Consider the following 20,976-nt stretch of genomic DNA (forward strand, 5'->3'; position numbering starts at 1 on the left):
GACTTGGTTATGAAAATGCTACTTTCCCAAAACAGGTGACACTTAAAGAGTAATCATAGTCAAGCTATGGACATTTAAATATTTTTATGTTTTAATGAAGGTTAGGTCAAGTGGGGCCCTTTTGTTAGAGGAATATATTGATCTCTCCAGACAGACTTGCTCGATCAGAAGTGCATGGAAGTCCCCCCAACTCACTTTCAATGAGATGAGGAATCGCATGAAGGATATTTTCATAAAAGAAAAACTGCCCTGCTTTTGGACAGATATCATACAGATATCATACATTTTTTCTGCTTGTGGCAACCCTGGATAGACCTTGTTCAGAGGTGCCTTTGATATCACTTTATTTAGAACTTGAACCTATTTTTGTCATCTGGGTCTGTTTTTCTCATTTTTTGTTCCTCCCATTGCCCCCTTTTTTATCTCTCCTATTTCATTTAGGTTATAAACTGACATTATTTCATAAAATCTTGATTGTAATCATAGTGTTTGACACTGGCTTATTGCAACATTGTATAGCTAACTGTATTCTTTAAAACAGGGGTCCCCAAACTTTTATGGCCACTAGGCCATTTCAGGGGTAGGCGAGAGGACACTAGGCCAGGCTCTAAGTTGTGCCCTAATAGCTCCGCTCCCACCAGAGAACTCCACCTGAAGTGAAATCCCTCTCCTCTGTATGCATTGCCGAGGAGAGGGATTTACCTTCAGGGAGCGTTCCACATTTACTGCGGCAGCGGAAGTATCGGGCCTGCCGTGGTACATAGGGGAGCCACAGCAAGGAGGCGGCACCGGAGCTCCGGTAGTTCCTAACGCCCCCTGGCAGATCTGGCCGGCAACCCGTGGCATTAATCCGGAACTAACTACCGGCTAGGCCGAATGTGGCCTAACGTTCAGAGTTTGCCAACCCTTGCTTTAAAAGAAAATATAGTACCAAAGGGGTTTATACTTGCTTAAGATCATTTAAGCTTATCTAAATTGAATAGGGTAATTTAAATATAACATGAAAAATGATTGCAATTGATGCTTGGGACTTTTTTGCTACCAGAGCTAGCAACACTAAGGTAGGGTGTCATCTTTGATTATCAATTCACTGTTTGTGTTGCAGCATGTGTGGTAACAAACCATATTAGGTGTTAATGAGGCCCATATACTTTCTCTTCCACAATCACATTAAACACGAGTGGAAAGTTGTGAACCAGTCCCACAGAAAATTATAGCATATCTGTTTGACACCATTTTTAGCAGCAAAATGCATATATTTTGCTACTTTAAAATGGTGTTAATAGGGCCTACATGTAGAAAACCAAAATGAATTTAGTACACCTGATTTTCCTAATGTGAAATGAACAGTGTAAATAAAAAAAAAAAAAAATGGAAATAAGAGTCTTTACTAGAACAGATATAGGAATAGCCTTGTCTTCTATTCACCTAAAGCAACAAACATCACAAACAGATATTCAAGGACCTTGCAGGATTCCTTTCACAAAGCAGACTCCTGCACTGCCACAAATCTAAGCCACATCCGTCAGTATTTTCACAAAATGCTGCTAGGAAGGAGGAAGGGGTTAGCAAGGACAACAGGGTGGTGAATAAAACACCACATGTTGCATACAATTTATGTTATATTAATATATTAAATATATAAATATAAAACACAAAAATCTATTAATTGGAAATGGTCATAAAAAAATTAGATGCTCTGCCCCTTAACTCCATAAAGAGACAATATTTAGGAAAACAGTTAAAGAGTACAACTGTACTTGTGCTGGTTTAAAATTATTTTTGCTACTCCTAATAGGCCTGACAAAATCTGGGAACTAAAGAGGAAATTTGGTCCTATATAAGGACCTAGGATTACTGGTATAGTTATCTAAAGGATGGGTTACAGAAACATCCTTTGTGCATACTCCGAAACTCAGGTACATATTTCATTTACAGAAGCCCAGAAGAATATAACATTTTCCAATGGTTTAACTCTTGAGTATCTCCTTAAATATTATTTTGAGAAAATAGACCCTTTAATTATAAAATGTTAATGTTTTTGTCAGCCGAGTTTAAAAATTACTGAATTCATAATTTAATTTAATCGACAAATTAAATTAAATGGAGTATTTGTTCACATAAATATCATTTCACTTACGTTGACTCCATTTCTCTCAATTTGGCACCTGATGTGAGTTGAGAGTTCTTTCTCTGCCAGTTCAAATCCTGAATACGTTTTCTATGAGATATGGGATGAAAATTACCAGGTGAGTTACAAATTTTAAGAACTGCAAATAGTAGTTGAAGTTTAATATATACTGTCAATATATTTCTGCTTTCTTTGCTTTGAAAAAATAAAACACAGAAAGTTGACCTATGGTGGTTTATATGGGGAATTTTCTCTTTTCCTATGGCAAAAAACAAAAAAAATAAAACACAAACAAAGCTACATTGATCTAGGCACCTGTCAAAGTTCCCTGTACCATACTGTGATTACCACAGTCACTGTAAAATTATCTTGGAACATCCACATTTGAGAGATAGGACAGTGGAAACATTTTCCCAGTAACAAAAAAATGTTCTCACCTTAATTTTTGAAGATCTTTTTGGGCGTTCTCAATCATTCGCACAAGGTTTCTACAGAACAATCAGAATATGAGACACTGGAATTAACTGATCTTCTATGACAATACCATATATACTTGAGTAAAATCTAAGAATTCCCCCCCACCCCTCAAAATGCCACTAGGATAACAATTTTGGTCTAAGGCCTCACAAGTAGATGGCACTGTACCCTCAACATCTGTTATAGGAGACAAGAAACTAAAGTTTACTATACATTTACATGAGCACATAGCGCAATCTACTGGTGACCTGCAACCATGCACAAAAGATCATTTAACACCAAGTGACCTATCAGAATCAACTCAAAAGTACAAAATAGTTCAACCTGTTAAGAGAAAAAGATAAACAATCTGAGCCCATGCAATATATTTATACAGTTAGGTCTATAAATATTCGAACATACAACTTTTTTTCTAATTTTGGTTCTGTACATTACCAAAATTAATTTTAAATGAAACAACTCATTCAGTGGGTTTAACAAAAAGATTGCATGAAATGTGAGGAACTAAAGCCTTTTTATAACTGAGAATGGCCAAGGATTATAACAGCCTAAAAAGCTGGATCACACAGACATGTGAAAAGTACAAAGTGAAAGTTTATATTACCAGCAGCATAATGCAGCATTTAGGGCTCACACCAATTTGGAGATCTCCCATATGAACCCTACAAGCACACTGCAACGAACAGCAACACATAGCAGTGTACTGCCGTGTATTGCAGTTATAAAAAAGAAAGAAGGGTAGCCACATTTACATGCCATATGCTCCATTCAGCAGTTCACTCAAACAAATGGGCTGCTGAACTCAACACAATGCAATGCAACATGGGTGCCTTTAGTAAAAGTTGCATTTGAACTCACTCATTATAAACTTTCCACGCATTGCAGCCATGCTGAGACATAAGTTCCAGATTCTCAATTCTAATTGCCTGGTGCTCCAACTGTGCCATTGAGTTATTGACACACTCCTGCCATGCTGTGATGTCATTCCTTTGACCTGAGGAAGGAGCAGGCAATTCATATCTGAAATGTAAAAAACATACATAAAAAAATGGACTGTCTCATTTTCAGTAAAGGGCTAAAAGGGAATATAGTAATTCAGAATCAAAAACCATATTACATTTTTTTTTCTTAAACAGGTCACACTGGCATAAAAGGCATACATTCAAAACAACAAGGATTTACTGCAGCCATACTCCATACACTTGTATTATTACAGAACCAAAAGATACAAATAACAGATACATATTTACATGGCACAGTGCACATTTAGAAGTCATCATTAACTATTCATTGAATCTGTGTGTAGGCATAGATAAATGGGTAAATCAAAGTAATCTATGTCCCTTTTAAAAGGTGATTATGTATCTGAATTTGTTTACTTTTAGCTTTAAATCAAAGGGCAGATGAGAAAAGATATGCATAATTACATGCTGGAAATGCTAGGGGACGCACATTAATATTAATACAGAAAAAATAAAAGGTTTTTCACCTTTTCATGCTGAGAAGTTCAAGAGGTTGGCGAGCAGATAGTCTTTCAAACTCGTTCCTCATTATTTCAGTCTGTAAATAAAAGAACACAGATTACAAAGAGAAGTGAGTTCCCCAATCTGAATAATGGGAACAAAAAATTCAATGATCCCGATTCACTGACGTAAGAATTTTGTTTGGAGAATAATATTATTAAACAGGATTTATATAACACCAACGTATTACACAGCGCTGTACATTAAATAGGGGTTGCAAATGACAGACAGATAGATAGATACAGACAGTGACAAAGGAGGAGGAGAGGACCCTTCCCTGAACAGTTTACAATCTAGGAGGTGGGAGAAGTAGTGAAGGTTTCAAAAGACAGAAGAAGACGGTTAGGCAGGTTTGAAAAACTGGGTTTTGGGTGCTCTTTTAAGTGAGCAGACAGTAGGAGCGAGCCGAAAAGGACAAGGAAGACCACACTAGAGAGTTGAGGCAGGTCTAGAAAAGTCTTGGATCTGTGCGCGTAATAAGGTTGAGTGGAGAAGTCATTAGTAGGTCATTGGAGGAGCGAAGGAGTTTTTTTTTTTTATCAGGTCAGAAAGGTAAATGAAAAGAACTGTGGAGGGATTTGAAGGCAAAGCACAGGAGCTTGAGATTGATTCTAAGGTGAAATGGAAGCCAATGAAGGGAACTACAAAGAGAAACAGCGGAGCAAGAGCAGTGGGAAGGATGGATAAGTCTGGCTGCAGTGCTAATAACCAGAGAGGAGGAGGTTACAGTAGTCCAGATGAGAGATAAGAGCGTGTACAAGGTGTTTGGTGATCTCAGGGGACAGGTAGGGGCGGATTTTGGAGATGTTGTGAAGATGACAGTGACAGGACCTGGAAATGTTCTGAATATGGGGGGTAAATGGGAGGGCAGAATCAAAGGTGATGCCAAGACAATGTGCCTGAGGGGAGGGAAAAAAAAAAAAGTTGTTGTTAACAGTTAGAAATATGTCAGGGGGAGATTCATAGTGGTTCCAGTTTATTTAAAGTGATGTTAGAAGTGCGTGCTGTTGAAAAAAATGCAGGAATGAAACAGTCACTTTAAAGCGGAATACCACCCTACCTTTCAGTGCAACTGTAGAAGCTCCTCTCCTGTACTAAAAGCGTTTACTTATATTTCACTGGACTAAATGCGCCCGATTTCTTAACCTCCTGGGCTATTAATTTCTGTCCGGTTTTATATGTATCAAAGCGGTACATTTTCTTTCATAAAAAGTTATTTTTCATTGTTTTTTTTATTTTACATTTATTAATAAACTTTAAATTTTGGGCAGGACACTAGAGGGCGCTGATGGAACCAGAGAAGTATTTAATTTTTTTTGTTTTTAGCTATCCAGAGTACGACTTGGGGTTACCACTTTCAGCAGTTTTTTTTACCCTGAGACACACTTGGGGTTACCGCCAGGGAAGTTAAAGCTCTCCAAGGCTGGGGAGGATACAATTTCATCAGTGAAGCTGGATGATTCAGCGAACCTGGAATGGACCTGGTCCAGGATACAAAACATTTGCTAGCAAATAGAATACATTTCCTAAAGTCATTTGCTATCGGTTAGCAAATGTTTTCAATCCTGGACCAGATCTATTCCAGGTTTGCTGGATCACCCAGGTTCACTGATAAAAGTGTATCCTCTCTGGCCTTGGAGAGCTTTATTACATCAGATTGAAAAAATTAAGAACCACAAAAAAGGCAAAAATAGAAGCAGCTTTAAATTTTTGATTCTATGTTCCACCATAATGTTCTTGTTCCTCCCAGTTCCTTGGTGTCACCCAGTGTGCAAACACTGGGTGACAAGTTGCTACCACACTCTATTGTGAACATGCGGGAGACTGAAAATACAGCAAATTCTAAAAGGCCTCCAATGGTGCCAATTCCTGAAACTGGTCATCATGACTTCATGTAAACACTACACATGCAGACAAGACTACATTTATTATTATTATTATTATGAATCGTTAATGCAAAACAGTACCTTTACCTTATGTACTTATGTAGGACTTTTGTTGCTGGAAATGATCTTTCAAAATAATTTCCAGGACAAATTGTGACAGCCCTTGTTCTATGTCATGGAAAGGGATGGGGAAGGATAAGCGAGCTGCACCTTGCTGTGTTCCCCACTGACATGCACAGCGGTTGTTACCGATTATCTTTCACAGTACCTTTAGGCCAGGGGTGCCAAATGTGGCCCGCACTGTAATGATATTGGGCCCACAAGAAAATACCAAATGTCTACTTGAGCTGGCCTGCCGGTATACAGTGCATGCAACGCTTATACTACAAAAACCCAGAATGCTCTGCTGGCACATCAATCAGGACCCACAAATGCCCCCTCCTCTGTTGACATTCATTAGCGACCTTCCTCAATTGTAGATACATTTTCAATAAATATCAAGGTTGGTCTGCAACTTTGTCCAAATTTTTTTTACTTTGGCCCACTGTGTATTTGAGTTTAACACCTTGCTTTAGGCTATCTTTTAGGGGGGGAATGGGTTAGAGACCTAAAAGGTTCTCTTTAGGTGAAACAAAATTTCACTTTTAAGTTTTTTACCATCAGGCAGATCATTATTGCAGATGTCTTTTTTTAAATATTAAGTCTTACTTGCCTGATTGCTTCAAGTTTTAGACAAAAATGCTGAGCTGCGCATGCCCAGCATCAGTTTTGGTTGCCAGTGAAACCCTCCATTCCCAGATTCCCTTGTGTGTTCTGGGATGAATGAACAGTCAGGCCCACTGCAAGTACGCAGATGGGAATGTCTACCTGGGATTTGTTCCTCTTTGTGAGATATAGGGCACATAAGATGCAGTTAAACTTGCTAGCCACCTTTTAAAAATACTAGCTGCCATAAGCACATGGCTTTAGTGTATACGAACTAACACAAAATAAGTATGCAGCAAATTTAATAAATCACTGACCTGGAATAATATTTTATTCTGAGTAAGTGACTATTAATGGACTATGAAGGGATAAGGACCACCATGATATTAGCAACTTCAAAAACAAGTGTTTTCCCCAGCCCCTCTTAGCTGGGGGCTCCACCTGACACTTTTCAGGACCCACCTGACTGTTTTTGGTTACTGAGTTGGGTCACGGTACAGGGGCTGTCACCCACCTACAGCTTCTTCCCAATCAGCTTAAAACATTTCTTGGTTGAGCACTGAATCTATGACACCCCCCATTTTTCTAACAAGTTTATTTGAAAGTCTGATACACAGAACTTTTTTATATTTATATTATCTAAAAGATTTATATGTCTAGCGGTACATTGTCTTTCATGAAAATTTATTTTACAGTATAATCTATTATTATGAGTATATTAACATTTAAAACACAAAATCATGTCAAAATAATATATTAAATAAATTTAAATGAAATAAATTTTATAAACTTTGACATGATTTTGTGTTTCAAACTTTATTAAAGTGTGAGCTGTGGATATAGTAATTATAGAGGGGGTTCCATGAAGGCCTGAGCGTTATTTCAGGCGTTTCCTCCGCTCTATAGTAACAGATGTAAATAATGGATATTGGTGGATTATATTGCCATCCCATTGCATTCCTGCCAATGTATACAAAGTGTAACACAAAGATAGGCAAATGACAGTGTACAAACTTAAATTAAAATAAAATAACACACTGCCAGTATCATCATTGTCCTGCCCTATACACTTTAGGCTATGCGCAAAAAAAAAAACAAAAACAAATACATAGAAAAAGAGTCAGACAGTCATTTATAAACACCAGCAATGCTGTACCGTACCATGTGACTTCTACAGCCTTTACAATATGTCACAGAGCACGCTGCTCTCTTCATACAATCATATGACAATGAGAACGAACACTAAACTCACCGCTTCCCGAACTCCCTGAGCATCGTAACCTTGATCAAAATACGGTAAAGCGTCCACTACAACATCACCGGCAACCAAGCTCGTGCCCGCCATCTTGGAAACTGGCAAAAAGAAAGCCGCACATGCGCAGTAGAATATTTTTAACCTCACAAGCAGTATTTGCCCATTAGTGTATGCTATTGGCGATTCATAAATAAGACAGCATACTATTGGTCGTTAGGAAAGGCGGGCTTAATAACGTTAATAGACGCTGATTGGTGATGTTATTGTTTATAATGTGCGCACACTTGTACCTGAAGTTAACTTTGTAGAGAGAGGAAACCTGGAAGTGTTTAGTTTAAGTTTTGGTTAGCGTTTGAAGGGGTTGAAATATTTGTAAAGCCTATGTTGGATTCTATAATTAGGCAATAAGTGAAAAAATAATTAGTCAAGAAAACTAATTTTTTTAACCCCAAGTAATCACGTGACTGATTTTCGGGGCTTTACCCCTTAGGTATGGGGGAGCAGAGACTTCTTGTGAGCATTGCTGGTCTTCACCAAAATCCAATATGTCCAATATGCTATTCCATGCAAATGTCAGACCTACACAGGCGGGGGAGCATCAACAAAAACCTAAATATATTTAGGCTCATCATGCTGAATTCTTATACAGTATTTATAAAGTGCCGACATATTACACAGTGCTGTACAAAGTCCATAGTTATGTCACAAGCTATCCCTCAAAGGGGCTCACAATCTAATGTCCTTACCTCAGACATATGTCGATAATGTAGTCTGTCAGTTTTGGGGGAAGCCAATTAACCTAACTGCATGTTTTTGGGATGAGGGAGGAAACCAAAGTTACCCAGAAGAAACCCACCAAACACAGAGAGAACCTACAAACTCCATGCAGATATTGTCCTGCCCGGGATACAAACCTGGGACCTAGTGCTACAAAGGCAGAGTTCTAACCACTGAGCCATCCTGCTGCCCTATGAATAAAATCAGACCAATTTTTGTAGCTCCACTTTGAATGTACCAAACCTAGCTTAACTAAAATTATTATGGTCAGCTGCATTCTAGTGTACAGTATTGGTTTATTGGTGACTACGGTGGGTTTTTTTTTTTTTTTACTTTTTTCTTAACGTGCACCTGTTCAGTTTTTAAAAAGAACAATTTTTACTTTTCTAAAAGTTTCAATAGGTATTTGAGATCAATTAAATTGTATAATTCAAAAACAAATAAAGGATAGCAAAAGCAGAAGAGTTTTTTTGGCAATATGTATTGTGCAATTATTGTACAAAGTAAACACACAAATCTAGTGGTTGTGGTTACATAAAAGTGTTGAATATGTCCCAGATCCACTACTGTTGGTGGAAGAGATTGGGACAATACTTCACATTGGGACCATTCTTTACAAATAAATACCTGCTTTTTCCTAACTTTTATTTGCTTTTGATTGATAACTTTACTGGGTTGGCAAATATACATCTAAAGGCTTCAGAGACACAAACAACTCCTATATAGTTTCATTTAAAGAGTTCCTAAACTAAAGTCACTAGGAGGTCGATCCAATTGTAATAAGACAAAACAATCCTCAGCTCCTGGTGTTTTTTGCTTTTTTTTGTGTTCTAGCTGTATACTGTAGGGCCCATGTGCTATGTAGTATAGAACTCAGCTCTGTGTGTGAATGAGACAATGGACATGATTTATTAAAGCTCTCCAAGGCTGCAGAGGATACACTTTCATCAGTGAAGCTGGGTGATTTAGCAAACCTAGAATGGATCTGGTCCAGGATTAAAAACATTTGCTAACAAATAGCAAATTACTTTGAAGAAATCCATTCCAGGTTTGCTGATTAACCCTGCTACACTGCTTAAAGTGTATCCTCTCCAGCGTTGGAGAGCTTTATTAAATCAGGCCCAATATATCTCCTGTGCAGGCAGTATCATCATCAGTGACCATACTATGGCCTCAAGTCCTTTCAGAAATCCACAGTGGTAGATGGCAGGTTCCTCTGATGCAATGATGACAGGTCCTGGTCCAGGTAGCTAGGTCGTGGCTATAACAGCACAGCAATATAATCAGCGGATTATGGAAACAACTCACCACCCAACAATAGAGTACAGTTCCTCTTTATCTAACTGGTACACATGATGAATAAATAGAACATCCAGATGGCTTGCTTGGCAACAAAGTTAGCAGATACCATGCCATTATATGCTATTAGGGAAGCACATGTGCATCTGGTATAACATAGACGCTGTGTTCTGTACCAGTCAAACAGAATATCTGTGGGTATTCCTAACTTATAATTCTAATCTATTATAGGCTGCCATTTCAGATTAGAATTAAAAAGCATATTTGTAAAATGCAGATTGTACATAACCAAAACATTAAAACCATTGAAAGGTAAAGTAAATACCATGTATTATCTTTTAACAATGGGACTTCTTAAATGGCACCTGTCAATGGATAGAATATATTAGGCAACAACAGTAAATTCTTGAAAGTAATGGTTTAAAAGCAAGAGGAAAGGGCAAACTGTGAGATAGTTGCAAATATTTTTTGCACAGAAAAGTACGGGGTTAGCGGTTGGGAGGTTAATAAACAGGATTTTTATAGCGCCAACTTATTACGCAGTGCTGTATATTAAATAGGGATGAGTAGATGATTGCCAAATATATATCCCAATAAACTTGCAACAGGGTCATGAGCTCCCCAAGGCTTATTGATGAACGTGAGGAGGAGGGGAGACTAGCCCTTCCAGTCTGATCCCATAGAGGAGCTTTTGTACTATATACTGCAGAAAAAATATGACTGGACAAGAGAGAAAACTTTGGGAACACGTAGTACATTGCAGTTTGCTGTGCATGGGGATAGTTGGCCAAAGACCAGTCAGAAGGTGCTTGCTGACCTACTCTCCACCACCAAAAGTACATAAAATGAGTACATGAGCGTCAGAACTTTACTATAGAGGAATTGCAGAATGTAGCCTAGCCTGATTAATTACATGATTTTGTTTAACTAATATGGCTGTCTATGCGCATGCACTTATGTACCTGAGCAAGTACCTGAGTAATAAGTAGTTGGCAAGTTGGCAGAGGCAGTGTGATCTTCTGGTCAATAAACATATGGTAAACTTTGATTCTGAGCATTCATGTTGAAATTAGTTTAACACAATCCACCTACCTAAAGACTGCTGCACAACAAGTTCAACCACTAGGGAAATAATCATATCCCAGATATAAAAGCCTATAGACATAGTGTTCAAGGTGTCGCCTTGGCCTTCACATTCCCAGATCTTGGTCAGATCTAGCATCTGTAGGATGTGCTAGAAAAAATGTCCTATAATTGAAGGTCCTACCTCTTTACATGACTCAAAGAATGTGCTGCTAAAAGTTCCAGATACCACTGATACCTTCAGAGAACATTCCTTAGGAGATAGGAGCTGTTGGCACAAGGGGTTCCTACACAAAATAAGCGACTTAGCTACGTTTACAGGGGAAACTATTGTTTTGGGTTTGATACATCAACATGCATACTCTAGATACTGGGATTATATTTATACAACTTTTTTAAATGTATTCTCTTTTGAAATTGAGTTTGATCGTGATAGGTGGTTACATGTATTAAACTTTACTAACACTATCACACACCAGGCCTTCTTTGTTTACTTTTTTTATTTGCACTAACAATTACATTTTGAGGACAAGCTTTTGTGGGTCTACCCCCACTTCTTACCATATCACCAACCTTTCGGACCTCACGGACCACTAAATTCATAATTTAAAATCCTGTGGACCATTATTATGATTTTTTTTTTAAAGATAAATACATTTGTAAAATGATCTTCCTAATGGTGCCAGACAAGGACTGTGAAGGCTCTGATTCATTGGTCAGCTCACGGTTAAGTGAAGTATTACTATTGTTACTATCATCATTAGTTGCATTATCTTTAGTATTACTAAAAAAAATACAAAATATTTGTTTGCTGTTTCTCACCGAATATGGGTTTATTTATTTCGAATCTAAGACCAAACAAGTAATGATAGTTATCGAAGTTAAACTATTTGATACCATTAAATATAACAGTTAAAGAAAATATACATAAAAAGTCAATATTTTTCTGTGGACCAGCAAATTTTTCTTGCGGACCACCAGTGGCAACCACTGCTTTACAAGACCCTTCAGTCCCTCAATCAGTGAATGAACTTAAATAGTTTTATCATTAGCAATAGCAAAACAGATTTTCTTTCAATGGCAGATTTTTTACAACAGAGGACACAGCATAAATTATTTAAAAACTAAATAGAGACTTCAATTTTATTATATAGTGTCACTACAATTTTAATTACATTTTTGACCTCCAAGAATACAGGGAGTTTTTCTTCAAGACGTTGACCAAGGAACTTTCACTCACACTTATTGAAAAGTGCATGGCTTCTAAAACACTGGGACAGTACTAATATTCAGCTTTCAGACCTGTGTCCCACTGAGCTCCTGCATTTTCCTGAAGGTTTATGATTACACACTGCCACTAGGTGAATTCAATAACCACAGACTATAATCGTAGTTCCCTGAATGCCCACTGTGTTTCTACCTAATAATGACATTGTCCTGGATTCCTTCTTCTGGGGGTGGAACCAAGAAAAAAAACAAAACACAACTCATAACAGTTTTAAAGGTAAGGTAAGGTCAGAAAGGATAGGGTATTCGGCTGATAATAAAGTGACGCATTGCACAGAAACATCATCAGATTTTTTTACAGAGTGGATAATGTATAAATTCTGATGAAGCAGTTATTTATGTGAAATTTGTTACTTTTAAGAAGTTGAATCAATTCATTCTTTTTGACCACTATATAAAGAACCTACCTTTTAAAAATGTTGTAAACTTTGTTTTGTTTTTTTTTAAATAATTAAACTTTGGTCCGCCTACTGGACCATACCCACTGCTTTCCATGACATGTGTGGAGCACTGCTACCTCTTTTTCTGTGTCCCTTTTTGCCACTTTCAAATGTTGGGAGGTATTCAAGTATATCTGGATTATTTATCTCTCTGTCAATTAGTCCAACTCTTCAGCTCCAATATGTCATAACTTTTCACACAAATCATGATGTGGGTCAAGTAATGTAGCTGTATTTTAATATTGGTTCTATTTTCTTTTGTGGTATATGAAAATTTCAGGAGCTGTGCCAGGACTTCTTTTCTCAAATACCCCAATAACACTTCTTTGATCTCTACCTATGCAGCCGTTCCCTTTATAGCATATATTTAATATTTAAAATTCACTGCTCCTCATTGTAAATCTGCTAAAAGATCTAAAAGCTATCTAAACTCAACATTTTTACTTTAGGAAAGGGTGGACAAGGGTGCAGCCACAGCGATCAAGACTTAATGGGAGCGCAAAGCCTCCCGGGATAACTACGTCACGTATCCCGGGAGGCTCTGGCTGCTCCCTCTCCACATGCCCTATTCTCAGGCATGCAAAGAAGGGGCATTTTTTCTCCAAGGGGAAAGAGATGCTGATCTCAGACATGTGGAGTGATATTGATTTCTTTTTTTCCCCTTCACAGCGGCTACGTCACCCGATCGCGCTCCTATGCAGTGCGAGATTGGTTGACAAAGAAAGAAGACCCAAAAAGATAACGAAAGAGATGAATAAATATGGTGTCAAGACAAAAAGGAATTTCAGGACAAGGCGGTCCCCATCATGGGAAGGACCAGCGCCATTAAGGGACCTGCAGTATTAAAAGTAGGTGTAATTTTTTTGTTTTTAGATTGGTTCCCCTTTAACAGATCCAGATTACATTTTTAAAAGGTCTAATTACTAAGAATATCATTTGAACTATAAACCTTCTGCATTATTCAGTGGCCAACATGGCTCAACATGGTACAAGGCTGTGCTGATACAAGTAACACATAACAGAGTTGCAAACAGGAAATGACACTGCAGCTGTAAAAATGTTATACTATGTTATGCTATACTGAAAATCTTAATCAGTTAAAACCAAAATATCTCACTAGTTCTTTACACTCAAATGTGCCTATGATTACTGGAATGGGAGCACAAAAGGCTCAATTAACAAAACAGGGAATCAGACATTTCCTCAGTCATTCCCTCGTGGGAATCTTCTAGGTTCATGTGTTTCTTATGATGACACCACCTAATTTCACTTAGCACTGATAATCTGTCATTCGGCTTTGGGGGATGAGAAGAGAGAGGACATGGAGATGCAGTGCATTCCCATCTACACACATTCTTATGTGTTTTTGAGGTTTTGTAGGAAGATGAGAACTGGCAGCAGAATTATGTAGGAGCCATAACTTGATATTTACCAGCTTGAAAATTTACCTATAGTGATGTTTGGATATGAAAAAAGAAGTCAAATTTTGACAGTCACGTGCTTGAGTCTTACCTGTAACCATGTTTGGATGCCGATAGGCTTCCATTTTTGAAAGGCTTGTGTAGTTGATGGTGGTATCTGCTAATCTGCTATCCCCATTTTCTTCCCTGCTTATCTTCTTGCCTATACATATGAGGGGAGATTTCTCATGATTTTGAAAAAAATAAATTCTGAAGAAGTGAACCAGATCCACAAAACCTGTAGAGGATAATTCAAATGATCAGGACACTTGGGACTACACTAACCTAGCACTGAGTTGGCAAGTTGATGCTGGAGGTAACCCTTACAAACGCCAGAGGAACCCAGGGTTGTTGGCAGACCACCCTGAAGAGTATGGTGGCGGCCCTCATGGTGGATACCATGGTCACTACCATGATGATGCATATGGTCCTCCAACTCCCCATTATGAGGGACATAGGATGGGTCTTCCCCCTGTTAGAGCTCCCCACTGAGGTCCTAGTCTCTATGGTCCTCAATATGGTCACCCTCTACCACCACCCCCGGAATATGGTCCTCATGCTGACAGTCCAGTGGTAATGGTTTATGGACTTGACCCAATCAAAATGAACTGTGACCGAGTGTTTAATGTATTTTGTCTGTATGGCAATGTAGAGGGGGTCAAGTTCATGAAGAGCAAGCCTGGAGCCTGTATGGTGGAGATGGGTGATGGATATGCAGTGGATAGAGCGATTACCCATCTAAACAATAATTTTATGTTTGGGCAGAGGCTAAGTGTGTGCGTTGCAAAGCAGCAGTCTATTGTGCTGGTCAGTCTTATGGCTTGGAGGATGGATCCTCCAGTTTTAAAGTGTTCAGTGACCCCAGAAACAACCGTTTCTCTTCCCTAGAACAGGCTGCCAAAAATCGCATCCAGCAGCCTAGTAATGTTTTGCATTTCTTCAATGCTCCTCCCGAGGTGTCTGAGCAGAACCTCTTTGAGATATGTGATGAACTGGGCCTGAAGAAACCATCTTCTGTTAAAGTGTTTTCTGGCAAAAGTGAGAGAAGCTCTTCCGGCCTTCCTAAATGGGAATCAAAGAGCCATGCCCTTAAAACACTTGGTCTCCTGAATCACTCCCAGATGAAGAATCCTAATGGACCATACCCATACACCATACCCATACACCTGTGCTTCTCCACTGCCCAGCATGCATCGTAACATCAAGAATCATCATAACTCCATCCCCGCAGTTCTTGTTTAGTACAAGTTGAGCCTCTTGTGCTAGTTTTTATTTTTTTAAATGTTTTTTTTACGTGAATGGTTGTGTGCTTTTTGTTTAGCACCTGTTTAATAAAATGTTTGAAAAATGTTTGTTGGTATGTGGCTTTTTTATTACAGCTACTACAGTACCTGCAAATGAGATCCTGTGACTAAATTCAATGTCTCATTATGAATTAAGGCTCTCATTGGGGAATTAGTTTGAAAACCAAGGGCTAATTCACACCGGTCAGGAGGTTGTGGTGAGTTTACTACTTCACGCCAGGAAATGCTGCTCGGGGTGACTCAATGTAGCAGCCCCATAGAGAATGAATGGAGGGTTTACAGTACTGCACCCTGTCACATGTGCAGACGTTGGTTCTTTTTGAACTAGAGCTGCTGTTTGGGCACCCGGGCAGGTGTGAACCTGCCCTAACAACATAATATGGGCTAACTGGGCCTTTGTCAGCCTGAAATGGCAAGAATGACTGTTGTCCCTTACCTATTTAATACCACCCTTTATTGCTGCAACATAGAGAGTGCTTTTTTATGTGCAAAGCAGAGATTTATGTGATTAGAAACCGTCACTACTTCTCATAATTCCATATCTGCCCTCCTATTGTGTGTTAGTTCCCCCACCTCCTAGATTGTAAGCTCTTCTGGGCAGGGTCCTCTCCTCCTGCTTTGTCAGTGTCTGTATTCGTCAGTGTCCCCATTTATTGTACAGCGCTGTGTAATATGTTGGCTCTATATAAATCCTGTTTAATAATAATATCAATAATAATTATAATAATAATAGTAATATTATTAAAGTCCCTTATCTTTTCTTGTTCTATTATTTGGTAATTTTGGGATGTGGCAGGTGTAATTTTGCTGAATTAAATGTGGGGAATTTTTAGGTTTGTTTTCTCTTCATGAGTTTCTTTTTCGTTTCAAAAGTTTTATTGAAATTTTTAGGTAAAGTAAACAATACACATTACACAAAAAATTTGAATAAAAGGAAAAAAAAAAATTTAGGAAGGGGGGAAGGTGCGAATAGGAGGTTCAAAAAAAAAGAAGAGTGCCAACCAGTAACCAGACATCAGTAGAATAAACATATGAGGTCAAACATAGTTTAACACCTCTTAGGTTACAAAGTCTAAATACAGCAGGCGATATAGTAGTTTTCCAATATTAACAATAAAAATATAATACAAATAAGTACAATAGTACAAAAAATACATTATCCACAGATTTTAAACTTGTGAGGTATACTGGCATATCAAGTTTAGAGTGAGATCATAAAGGTTGGCGGGGGTATCTTTTAATTATTCACCCCTTTTGTAAACATTTAATGTTTAAATTGAACAAAAAATTAAGAGAAAAATAGGGGGGGGGGGGGTATAAAGAGTCAAGGGTTACACAAGGGAGAGTGGGTTTAGGGTTCCCTGTGTGAATTATACATGATTATAATTTAACCACGGGCCCCATGTGTTGTAGAACACAGTGTCAGTCTGACCACATCCTCGAAAACTAAAAGGAGAGACAGTGGAATTGGCTTTATGGATCCTAACCGGGACCAGGTATCATCTCATCAAAACCTCATAATTGGCCTCTATCATTGAAGTGTTCAGGGATATTTTGAAAATAGACACTGATAGATCTTATCATTCTTGCGCGTTCCGCTCCACCTCCCAATCTGACTCCCATTGTTTCATATAGGAAAGTTTCTTATCGTGAAAATAGAGCATTCAGTTATAAAACTGCAATTTTTTTTAAGTTCATGTATTTGAATGGCTCTAATTGATTCCCACAAGGGAATATTTAAGGGAATGTCAGATGCCTTATTTTATAAATTGAGCCCAATGGGCTGACCAGTAAATACTTGCAGATTCACTGATGAGGGCTACCGAAAAAAAATCTGCAAAATCTTCATTTTAGCAACATTGCAACATTTTTTTTTCTTTACCACAAGATGGCAATACTGGTTCACGTAAAGTGGACTGGAGGTGGTACTGTTTGACAAAAGAGAAAAGCAATGTTACTTGTGATAAATAACTCCCTAGCTCCTGGTGGCTTTTTGTTTAATCTCTAAACTATACAATGTATGTGTCATGTAGCTTAGATCCCAGTGACACCATACACAGAGCCATCAGCCAAGGATAATATAACTCCTGCGAATGTATCATTCAATGACAGAAGAGCATTGCCATCTCCGCAGATGTGTGCCATGTAGCCAGTGGTGAGGATGGTGCCATCTATGCATGCAGGGTATGTGCCATAATCGGCAAGTATGCTGTGTATACATGCCGATTAAGGCAACAAGTTTAGTTATGCTTTAAATAAATTGGTTTTAAATTCCCCTTTTGCTTTGCCTTTTTCAATTCAGATATTTTATGTGGCATATTGTTCAGGAAGAAAAAATCAGTCGTGCCTTTAAAGGCTAAGGGCAGGTTTGCATTCGCCTCTACATGGCTCAATTCTGTGTGGATTCCCACAGCTGGCACCTTGCAGGGCAGCGCTGGTTCTTAAAAAAACATTTGCAAGTGTGACAGCTGGCACTAATCAGTACCACTCACTAAAGCCCCTATTCATTTGGTATGGGCCTGCCGCAGGGAGACACTACATGTAGCGTCTACCCAAGAGTCAGAAGTTTTTGGTGTAAGGAAGTGGTAAATGCACCTCAACCTCAATGCCAGTGTGAATTCAGATATTTTACTGACCTAAATTGTAAACGTTTTTAAATGCCCACAAAGCTTTTGTAGTATGAGTTTTTAAGCATTTAAAACATTTTTTAAACCAAGATATGTGGTAGAGGAGAGTTACAATAGATGTAATGCCTCCCAAATGCTAAAAAAAACTACCAAAAATGTCTAAAAACACAAACCAAACAAAGCCCATTCATGTCAATGCCAGTATTTGGGGGATTTATAGGGCATTTTCTGGTCGTTATGATGTTTTAACTCTTTCCAAACACTGCAGGATTTGTTTCTTTACAGCACATCAAGAAAACACTCTGGTGTGGACTGACCTATTAGAATGAATGTGAATTTCAAACATGGACATTTAAATGCTTAGGTTAAATGCTTGGTAAACAATCAGTGTAGAATAAGCCTAAAAAAGATGTCACAATAACAAAATACATGACAATACTAAGGCAACTATTGCCCCCTTGAATTAAAGTTTACACTTTTATTACCTGTTGATTGTTTATTTTCATTGTTTTTGGTTGTTTGGTATATAGAATTTTAAACTATACCAATACTTTAATATAGAATAGATAGAGTCAATATGTAAATTTAAAATTGTTTTGGGAAAAGTAGCTAGAGCTGGGTACATCTTCACTTATCTTAGTGAATGATGTGAAACAAAGTGAATATTTACTTTGCAAAGAATACCTAATCATTTGCATGTGAAATAATACAAAACAGGCATAACTTCACCTTATTCACTAAGCTAAGTGAATTCTCTTTGCTTAGTGAAAAATTTAGTTTTTCATTGCAAGTTATATTTAAAAAAAATGTTTTATTTTATTTTACTTCATTCATTAATAAAAGTGAGAATTCACAGTAAAATCTTATCTTTTAGTGAAATAAAGGTATTGTGTGTGTTCAAGTTGTACATCAACAAATGCCAGTCTTTCAGGGCAGGCAGTACTGCATATCTACAATGCAAGTCTGTGCTTTTCCTATAATTTAGCAACTCACAATAAGCAATTATCTTTCATGGAGAGGTAAACATGCAGAGTAATAAATTGAAGCAGTGGTTATTAAAAACTCTTTATTATAATTATAGATAACTGGAGATATTAATAAAAAATTTAAATATTTTGTTTTTCAACATGCAGATTTGCAAATCAATTGTTGAATGTTTGCTGGATTGATTTCTACATGTTCTACATGTACATGTTCTGTTTTAGTGTTTCTGTATCTTTAGATGTGAAACCTATAGGGTGATTTCTTCCCATTAAATTGAAAGCATCCACTACCTGCCTATAGCATTCTAGGTGTCCTAGTAGCAAAGAAAAACAGGTCCTTTTTTAAAAGAACACATAAAATGCTGTTGCGTTGTCTTGATGCCAATATTCGGCCTAATCCAGACCCTGACTATAATGTGTACTGCACACCCTGTCTTCTTCTAAGTATGGGCCATGCCAATACATCTTTCCATACAAAACTGATTTCTAGACAAAATGTATCTACTGTCTTGTAAGCAAGTACAAAAAGTCTACCAAAAAATAGAACCTAAAACTATTCTAAGGTGGTCTTCTGAATAATGCAGGGCCCAGTTTCTTCTAGAATAAATAATGTGGGGTCCTGAAAACACCTTTTCTATAAAAAAAAAATAATAAATGATGTTTTGGATTTTTTTGTTTTTTTGCTGAGTGATGCCATGCTTTGTTCTAAATAAGTTTTTGCCAACTTTTTCTTAAAAAATTCTTCTACAAAGAAAAAAAATGATCCCGTGTAATTGTATTGAATAAAGCCCTTCTGTAATCTGGGTCCCTGTGGACATACTTCTTTGTTCCCGCATAATTAAACTTGAAAAAGAGAAATGTTACTGTGTAATACATAAATTGAATCTTGTTGTATTATTTAGCTCTGCTGAAACATGTTTTTATTCTACCAAAATTGTAATTATAAAATTAGATGCATTCTACAATGTTATTGTACTAGAAGAAATTGGGCTGTGCTGTAATCAGCAGGCTTGGGAATGGATATCTTTTTTCCACCATAATATTACTGTAAAACTTGCATATGGTTCACTGTGGACCATGTCTTTATTATACCAGATATCTTCCTGAGAAGAAAAAAGTTTTTACAGTGTAACTGTACTGGGTCAAGTTGGGCTGTGCTGTAATATGGCCTCCTGCTGAGGCATGTCTTGATTCTGCCAGAAATTAATATCAGCAAAGAGAGTTCTACTGTATTTTATTTCAATGCTACTCACCGAGTTGAAATAAAAATGAGTAAAGCTGAAACATTTGACAAACTGGGAATCAAGAGTTTTGACCATTCTTACTTCCTAGCTATGCACAGAAAGAGCAGGTAAATCACAAAAGTGACAGAATGAAATAAATCCATTAGGAGGCAATAATTGCATCTGTATATATTGCTAGAGTACTGCTTGAATTTCAGAGTAAAGGTGGGTACACACTTCCAATTTTTATCGTTCCAATCGAACGACGAACGATCGCTTGGGCAAAAAATCGTTCGTAAAAAAGTAACCATCGACGCCGACGAACGAGGAAACTCGTTGAAAACGAACGACCGGACCAGCGGATCGGACGACGATCGTTGAACATCGTTCGTGTGTACGGTCGTTCGTTGATCGTCCATGTTCAGAGCATGCGTAATGAACGAACGTTCGTTCACTTTCCTGTCGTGCACATAGTTCCTCTATCGCTTAAACGATCGTATCTATTGTGTGTACAAT

General features: G+C 37.8%; 1 protein-coding gene and 1 pseudogene across 1 annotated transcript; one reads left to right on the forward strand and one right to left on the reverse strand.

Moving 5' to 3' along the window:
* Positions 1–2,140: 2,140 nt before the first annotated feature.
* On the reverse strand, positions 2,141–8,090 carry BCAS2 (BCAS2 pre-mRNA processing factor; the record flags this gene model as incomplete). Its single annotated transcript, XM_072413514.1, is given in 5 exon segments — positions 2,141–2,221; positions 2,569–2,619; positions 3,467–3,628; positions 4,098–4,178; positions 7,964–8,090. Coding segments are annotated over 5 exon segments (479 nt in total), but the record flags the coding sequence as incomplete, so codon positions are not given.
* Positions 8,091–13,072: 4,982 nt separating this feature from the next.
* LOC140332331 (heterogeneous nuclear ribonucleoprotein L pseudogene) lies at positions 13,073–15,659 on the forward strand (annotated as a pseudogene).
* Positions 15,660–20,976: the final 5,317 nt, after the last annotated feature.

This window comes from Pyxicephalus adspersus, chromosome 1 (genome assembly GCF_032062135.1).
Source record: "Pyxicephalus adspersus chromosome 1, UCB_Pads_2.0, whole genome shotgun sequence".
NCBI classification, from domain to species: domain Eukaryota; kingdom Metazoa; phylum Chordata; class Amphibia; order Anura; family Pyxicephalidae; genus Pyxicephalus; species Pyxicephalus adspersus.